At 38.5% G+C, this 9,293-nt stretch overlaps 1 protein-coding gene across 1 annotated transcript; it reads right to left on the bottom strand.

Annotated features, from left to right (window-relative positions):
• Nucleotides 1-2,651: 2,651 nt before the first annotated feature.
• Nucleotides 2,652-9,006, bottom strand: LOC110111432 (adagio-like protein 1). Its single transcript, XM_020843322.2, is given in 3 exon segments — nucleotides 2,652-3,389; nucleotides 3,392-4,422; nucleotides 8,628-9,006. Coding segments are annotated over 3 exon segments (1,857 nt in total). The 5' UTR covers nucleotides 8,876-9,006; the 3' UTR covers nucleotides 2,652-2,811.
• Nucleotides 9,007-9,293: the final 287 nt, after the last annotated feature.

Below are 9,293 nucleotides of genomic sequence, written 5' to 3' on the forward strand. Positions count from 1 at the left end.
TTTGGATATCGGTGTTGAATCACCTGTGATTCACATTTGGATTTCCTTCCCCAACCTAGGACCCCATCTATTCTCCCCTTGGTTCCTACACACTTTTTGGGTTCTATGTTTGGCCGGCCCTTAAACGTTGTCAATACCACATCTATTTTCTCTAGACTCTCTCTTGCGCATATTTTAGTTGAACTGGCAAAAAATACTCAGACAGAATCTGACTTGGGCTTGAGAATTTAGGATATATTCAATTGGTTCATATGGAGGAATTTCCTTCATTTGTAGTTCTTGCAAATGTCTTGGTCATCTTAGGGGGGTAAAAGTCGCATCCAGTCCTCTACTCCGATGCATGTTTATAATACTAATTCTAATCCTATTTTGTTTGATGGGAATGATAACGGTAATGATATTGTTGTTTTGGTTTCGTCTGTTAAGGATGGGATGATTAAGGGGGGTATTAAGGATGCTTCTGGTGGTGTTAATGATCTTGTTGTCGTTCTAGATGGGGTTGTTGATTGGCAGGATCCTGTTGCTCTTTTTACGGGGAATGGCTATGCTAAAGCGTTGGTTCAAGAAGCAATTGATTTGCCAATATTGGACCCGACCCGAACCCGACCCGAAAATCCGACCCGAAAATTTTGGGTTTGGGTTGACCCGAACCCGAAACGGGTCGGGTTCAATAATTTGATCCATTTCAAAAATCGGGTCGGGTTCGGGTTGACCTGTCAACTCGAAAATGACCCGTTTTGACCCGAAAACCCGTTTTTGACCCGGGAACCTGAGATTGACCAGTTCTTGACCCGAAAAGCAGAGTTTGACCCATTTTTGGACCCGAAAACTAGCAGTTTTATGTCCGAATCGGGTCATTCGGGTCGGGTCGGGTTGACCCGAACCAGAAGCGGGTCGGGTTCGGGTCCAAAAAGTCGACCCGTTTACAGAAACGGGTCTGGTTCGCATTGACCCAAATAGTACCGGGTCAGTTTCGGGTTCGACCCGAACCCGACCCGTGACCCGAAATTGACACCCCTACCTAATCCTATGTCTTGTGATCATTTTGATGACCCCTGCTCTTGTTCCTAAGCTCACTGTTCTAAATGTGATTATTGGGATTGATTCTCTGGTTGATGGGGAAATGCGTAAGGATGCTTCTACGTCTTTACCTGGTGTTAATCGTGAGAGTGTTACTAGTGATTTGAGTTTTGTGAACCATTTATCTAACCACATTTTAACTCCTTCCCTAAATGTTGATTATAGTTCGGATTATCCTAATGTAAATTTGGTTTCTCCTTCTAAGGGGTTGGATCCCTCGCTTATTGATGGGGTGGGTGTTGAGGATAGACCAACCACTACTATTGTTGTTTATGATACCGACCGAATGCTGGATGTTGGGCTTTGTTAAGGAATGTTCATATTTTTTGTCATGTTGAGGATAGGCTCAACATGGTAGTGTGTGATGTTAACAAGTTTTTTTTTTAAAATGAAGCACCTGGTTATTTGAACGAGACTAATCTTGAATCACCCTTGGCTTCTTTGGGATCGCCTCTGTCACCTTATTGTGAGGGGTATTAAGGGACATGTGTCAATTATTCATGTTCCAATTTCAATTATTTCTAATGCTGAATTGAAAACTCATTTGGCTTTGACTTTGAATAACAATACTGAAGAACTATCTGATTGGTTGGATGAATTATTATCCTCGGCCTGCAGGGGTGTTGGAGATGACGTCGTTGAGCATGTGGATGATTTTCAAGAGTTACATGGTTTGAAAGTGGGGTGTGTTGTGGATCACGCCTTCTCCCGTGGCGGTGGGAATCACTGTAGGAGAAAATCAAAGAAGAAGTACATTGTTCTCTATGGTGGCCTTCTCTTTACGAGCATTCTTTTGTGTTGCTTGCTTAATGTGGTGATCCGAACAATGATGAGGCTGCTTTTGTTCAACACCTTGATAGCCTTTCTTGATGTCAACCTTGGTGGTCACTCTTCTAATTTTGTTCGAGATCCTTTGCTTGTTTTGTGGGCTGATGCTCATTGGTTATCCCTGCTTCATTCGTCATTTGCCACTACCATTGGATGGTCCTTGCTTGATTTTTGGGTGATTGCAAGAACTTTTTCTAAGTCTGGCTGGCAAATTCACCATGTTCATTGGTGTTCGGTTTCTTAGCAGTCATTTTTATTTTTGCTCCTTATTGGAGGTTTATTCCCGTTTTTCACTATCTTAGCTTGTATTTTGCTTTGTCTACCTCTAGGCCTTTGTTGTTTTATCTCTTTTTATTGAATAAAGTGGGGGCAAGTCCCTTTTATTAAAATTAAAAAAAAAAATCATAGATAAATTTGGGTTTAACAATATTGTTATTAGCATTTTTTATATAAATACACATAGATAAAAAAAAAATTTGCGTTAAAAATATCCTGACACAATTTATATCAAGAATTTACGATAAAATTAGTTCTTTATATGCTATCACAAATTGCACTGAACATAATACAAATTCAAGACATTCAAATCTATCCTAACAGAAATTGCCATATGCAAAAAAAAAACAAAAAAAACCAGTTTATGACCTCATGACCACTACTACTATATCTAACAAAATAGTGGCACCCAAGAAAGAAAAAAAAAAAAAAAGATTTGAGTTACCAACACACTACAAACAAGGACCTGCATGCCTTAAATAGCCTTTATATACACCAAACCATTGAGTTTCCTGTACAAAAATACAAACCACTAGCAGTAAAACTGCACCACCAAACCGAAATATACTCTTACCAAAAAACTCAGTTCTTTTCTTGTAATTTCTCCATGGTATTAATCCTAAGGTTTCATACCTGAATGAAGCTTGTAAGAGATAATTCATGGAGTTCGCTCAATATCCACTCTTCCCCAGTTTGACCCCCAAGAACTAAAACTCTTGTTCCTCCAACAACACATGTACTGTGCCCCCAAGCAAACCTTGGAGGTCTGCCAGGAACATTTAATATCCTCCACGTTGGTTTCTCTTCTGTTGGATCCAAAAGATATATTTGAGAAGCCGAGTGGAGACCAGCCACAGAACCCCCAAATATAAGAATCCTACCACCAGGAAGGCTTACAGCCACATGATCAAGGCGAGGCGGCGGACCAATTCCGGCGGGGTTTCCTGTACCAGGCATTCCACCTCCAGTAACGCATCTCCAGCATGGCTCTTCTTCTCTCAGATCCAATGTGAATACATCATTGGAACGAAAACGAAGAGCTCCGCTTTTAGCTAAACCTCCAAACATTAATATTTTATGACCGTCGTACGTCGATAATGACTGACCAAGCCTTGAAGGCGGCGTCCACCGCACCGGTATCTCTTTCCATACCGGTTTCTCTGCAGAAAGGTCAAGGAGATAGGTGTCGCTGAGAAGCACACCGAATCTGCACAGCCTCCTGAAACAACCAGCTTTGTTCCATCAAGGATGCAGGAGCTGTGCCATGAACGCGGTAAGGGAGGAGCAAGACCTGCCACTTCGCGCCATGTCGGGTGCTGAGAATCCAAATCCAATACAAAAACATCATTGAGCAATCCCTGCGTGCCACAGCCACCAAATACAACTAACCAAGATCCGTTCAAGGAAGATATTGTATGGCCCCAGCGACCTGGTGGGGGGGAGCTGACATTTACAGGCCTCCACTGTGGGTTACTCGAGTTGAGATCCAAAACGAAGGTATCGTTCATTGGCTGCATGTTCACGCCTTCACCGCCAAAAAGGACAACCCGGCTTCCAACGGCACAAGCACTGAAGTTGCAGCGAGAAGGTTCCACAGCACCGCCAACGGTAAATTTTCTCCAGGCGACAGCTTCAAGAGTGGTTAATTCCCTCACAAGCCTACCCCAACCTAACCTTTTTGCTGCAGGAACACTTTCTATTGCATTTGTGGTTTCACTGCCCCAAGCATTCAGGCAGACCATCCTCCAGAGCTCCTCATTCTTTGTCAGGTGGTGGAGTCTTTTGCATACAGAGCCAACAGATGCAATGTCTCTTGGGTCCAACCTTAGAAAGATCTGCTGACACAAGACCTCATCGTTCAATTGCAAAAAGCTGCAAACTTCTCTGCAAATATGTCTATAAGCTGCTGAAATTGGTCGGTACAAACTGAGGCCTGACTTAAAACGTTCAGAATATCCAGCCAAGTCCTTTGCCCGGGTGTTAGAGAATGGTCCTACGTCAACGTTTGTGTCGGAGAAGATTTGGATGCCAATAAAATGGGTAACTGTCTCACCATCTGCGTACATAGGAATGAGCTGCAGCCTGCTTATCATGGGTGACCCATCTTTCTTGAAATTCAAAAGCTCGCCTTTGAACTTGGTTCCTTCCTCAATGCATCTTCGTATTTCAGAGACAACTGTGGAGTCCACCAAAGGATGCCTCCTTTGAACAAATGGTCCTCTGCACTGTAAAAAGCGGCTGAAACAAGCAAGGCAACTTAGGTCTGTCACAACATGCGAATTTTCAAGTTGAGAATGCATAGGTATTACCAATAAAGATAGAGCAAATATCTCTTTCCTTGTTTCTCTGTTTTTCCTCCACTCTTCTCCAATACACCAGTAATAGTTGTATCAAGGGCCAAGGCAGGGTTGGGATTTAACACCCTCCATTATATATGCTCAAGCCACATAAATCCATTTTCAACTATCTTATTTGCAATAAGTGCTACTCTCTCTCACATAAGTGTTTCCCAATTCATCTTACTTACATTCTCCACACATCATCTTAACATTTTTTATTTATTCTTAACTTGGTTATTAATAACTTTATTATAAAACACTCATAATCATTAAACATAGACTAACATAGTTTTATATTTACCTTTAAATCTTCATGATATTCTCTTATCACATAATATACCCAAACAAAATATTAATCAAATATTAATCACATATATGTACAATATATAGTTAAACAACTAATAGGACAGAAAGTACTAATAACTTTCTAAATTTTCAAAATTGATCAAATCTTTATAAAATGAAACTTCTGGCAATAAAACAAATATTTTGGAATCTCTTCGAACTAGACAATTTTTTTATTTTTTTCAAATTATCTATTGCTTGAAAAAGGTACAACAATGAAATAAATCTTAATAAAAATAAGAAATATTAAAAAATATCATAATCATATATTTTATTGGAAACGTAAATGCTTTATTTATTGAGGAAGAGTCTGAATGTTAGGCATGTCATTTTTAGGGTTCATTTCACCTATTTGTTGATCCCAAGTTTAAGGAACATTGTTTTCTTAATCTTACCTGAAATCTTCCCCTACTTCGGGTAAGCTAGATGTAATATACTTTGTTTAACATTTTTAAAACATCTTGTCATTTAGTTGAAGGATTAAAAAACTCATCCACTTATTCATACAGTATTAAAAAGTTAGGTGCCGTTAGCTGAAGCTTTCAATAAAAATGCAAGTGGTCTGGAGCTAAAAGGAACTAAAATTATTCACTAGTTTAGTACTGGGACCCTTATATCTACATGTTTGAACAAGTAAACTTCTGTATAACTCAATTCAGATGTATTAGCACCTTTGTGATGCAGTGAGACTATCTTTCCTTCAATTTGCAAAACTAACACAATATACACCATACCAATTTTAGTTATTAAACATTCTTAGACATATCAAACATGTATTTCTAATGAGCATAACTAGTTTGGAGAATAGGGGGAGCGGATGGTAGCAAGATCGAAAATCCAAATTCTGAAGTCTTCATAGTGCCACAACAGCTGCAATAAAAGATCCATGACTATAAATGTTGAAGACAACTAAAACAGGTACGATTGGTGAGTAGAAGAGGAAGCAGTACACTTGTAAACTAAAAGGCATCCTTCACAACATACAATACAAAATTTCAACTTCCATACAACAACTTCAATCAAGTGCGTTGGCCAAGCCTTGCCTCAATACCAATTTGAAAAGACACTTGACCGTTCTGGCGAAAGTAGAAATCTCTTCATGAATCCTTCTCAGTAAAATATATTTGCATTCATCATACCGTAAAGATAGACTCAAAGTAAAATTGTTCAATTATAAACCAAAAAAAAAAATCTAAACATCATTTCTTATAAATGAAACTCTAAATTTTCCTTTTTTTCACTTTTAGCTTTAAACATTGAAGCTACAAGCCTGAATATACACATGCTTTCCTTGAAATAAAGCTATAATAGATTGATTGGTCAATAAAAACACTGATTGGTTAATTGGGTAATGGAAACCAAAATAGTATGAGTCTACTTTCATATACCGTCACATATCTCCATCAAATCTCCCCTCATAGTCATCATCTTCAAATTAGGAACTACTAAATAAGTAACTTTTGTGCCATTGCATGCCACCAAGAACGAATCTAGAAACTTTTTTGAGTGGGGACACAAAAGGAAAATCAAGTTTATTATCCTAAACTCTATGCAAGAATGCACTAAATGCAAGTATATGAAATGACAACTCATAGATGATGTCTTTTATGCGCTAATACCTCTGCATGCATAATTCTTCTAACTGTATTATGACTTTTTTTTGTCCTTTGTTCTACAAATATCTTGATATTCAGCAAGAAAAAAATAAAGATGAGTGAAGGGACAAGTTAAGTCACCCAATCAAGCAACTAAATGGGATAGGCCCAAACCAATAATGGCGCGTCTCTGATGCCTCCAATCTAGATCTGCCCATGTGTGCCACAGGCAAACATCTAAAACTGTAGTGCAAATGTCAATGTAGGAGTGATCGCTATAGAAGTTTGCATATTCAAATGAAATCATATGAAGATGGGAAATACCAATTTTGATTTTGAAAAAAAGGTATATTTACTTCATGTGAAACACAATGGCAGGGCCTAAATGGGCTAGCATGTCCACTAAAAAATTTAAGTCAATTTATAAGAAAGATCATGAGAATTCTAAGATAAAGGAGTAACATTTTTTTTGTTAGTGTTTCATTTTTAATTCTATGAATTGATACTTCAAAATATAAGTAGAGTGGCTATATCACAATTCTTATTTGACCAATTTTGTTACCAACATTAGTTTAAAATGAATTCCAAAAAATAATGATGAGAAGTTAAAGTTGTGTTCAATGCAAATATGTCTATTTTACTGATAATTTTGATACTTCCATAGATGCATTTGAAGCTTGCAAACTTCTTATCTTGATTATTGTTTAAAGTTTCAAGCATTTTCAAACTAATATAAGAAGCAAAGCTATGAACACATGAAGATTAAGCACCACAACTTGAAGCGTACACATCTTACTAGGGGGTTCAAGTGTTCCTTATGCTATTGCTTTCTTAACATTCACCATCCTAAATATCTTTACTAATCTCTAACCCCTTAAATGTCAAGGAGATTGATGAATTTATTCCTCCTTCCCACCAAAAATTTTTCAATTGCTTGCTGCAAATCCTTTTTCCCATGAGCTTATTTTGAAAATGTGTTTTTTGTCTAGCTATATATGTTTCAATAAGAAGACTCAAACATGAAGTAAGATACAATATAAAGGAGGGAAAAAGAAGAGAAGAGGGGGAGTTGATGTCAAGGGAAAAGATGAACAAATGAAAATTAGACGAAAGTGAAACAAGAACAGTTTCTTTTACGCACATACTTTCTAAATGCAAGTAATGAATCCCTTAGAAATTGATCCGACATTAGAAAAGACAATCACTCTAGTTCACAGTTTTAGGATGGCATACTAATGAGCCTAATTAAATATAATTTTCTTGTCAACACTATCATGGAATAAAAATGAAAAATAATGTCAATATATAATATGAGTCAAACAATCACATCAAAAGTAAAACAGTTAAGATCATCTCACTCACTCTTCTAAACCAACTTGTAACAACAGGCATCACCAAAAATATTTACAAGACTTATGTGATCTCGATATAAAATGAAAAATTATAATTCATAATTAAAGCCAACAGCAAATAGTTGGTATCAGGCTAACGATCACGATTATGATGATGACCCAAAAATATTTACAAGACAGGAAATGACTGTTTGAAACGGTCATATTGAAAAAGAAGACCTGCAACCTGTAGTTATAAACCATATCATCAAGCACACAAAAACTTCAAAAAGAAAAGTATCAATTTAAGATTACCATTAATCCTAAAATTTTGTCTAATCATAGCTGCAAACAATCATAACAGAAGTAACAGCTTCCCGCAAAAAAAGGGTACTTAAATTGCACATAATAACCCTCATATTTCAGATCGTTTGATCTTTTTAAAAACCTTGACCAGACAAGCTCAACAACAGCAATCTAATGCAGCTTTTTGAATCTTAAATTACTCAAAAAAAACCAAAGTTTTTAGAAAATCTGGCAATGCCCCTATCTGAGTTCGAATTCCCTTTTCTATTCAATCACTCAAAGAAGCTGAGAGCACAAACCCTTCGCTTTCCAAGCAATACACTCAACAAAATAATCAAACGTGATAAATGCAGGCTAATATGTACGAAAACCAAATCGAGATTGTTCAAACTAGGGTTTCAAGAAGTGAACACCCATAAACCGATAACGGATGCAACTGAGCTCCCAGACCAAAATGGTGAAAGCGAAAGCCCAGTAACTAAGCCAAACGAGATGAGGTGAAAACCAGATAAGATGAAGCAACTCACCAATTCCTACCAAGAACCTCCTCGGCGCAGTAGCCTGTGATTTCCTCGAACCAGTGGTTCACGTATATGATGGGATGGTCAGGCTCAAGCGCGTCAGTGACCACAAACCCGCAACCCATTCCCAGCTCCAAGCCGCTCGGCACCTCGATGCCTCCACTCAACAGAAAACTTTCCTCCTCCTCCTCGTCTTCCTCCAACTCCTCGCCGGCGCTCATCGAGACCTCCCGATCTCCGCCTTGCTCCATCATCACTATTACTTGCCTGTGTCAGTAAGAAGAGGGGGCGGGAAGAAGGAATAAGCACGGTAAAGCTAAATGGACGGTGAAGATTCTCCTTCTCGCTCGTTTCCTCGGCTGTTTTTTATCATTTTATTTCTGACTCATCGAAGCGGATGGGAATATGGGATTGGAAACGGGCCGACAGCGGGTCGGGCCCTATCCAAACTCAGCAAATATCCAAAGTCGGGTCACCCTCACAAGATTTCGGATGCACGTGATTAGCTTCCCCTTATACCTAACCGCAATATAATTTCTTTTTGGCAGGTCGGCCCCACGATAACGTCATCCGATCGGATGCAAAGGAACATCCGGTCCTAGGCAAAAAAATGTCTGTACCGAGGTGTACCGAGTTTTTCAAAAAGCGCCGGCCCCACAGCACATATTTGGG

This window comes from Dendrobium catenatum, unplaced genomic scaffold, assembly GCF_001605985.2.
Source record: "Dendrobium catenatum unplaced genomic scaffold, ASM160598v2 fragScaff_scaffold_1199, whole genome shotgun sequence".
In the NCBI taxonomy this organism is placed as follows: domain Eukaryota; kingdom Viridiplantae; phylum Streptophyta; class Magnoliopsida; order Asparagales; family Orchidaceae; genus Dendrobium; species Dendrobium catenatum.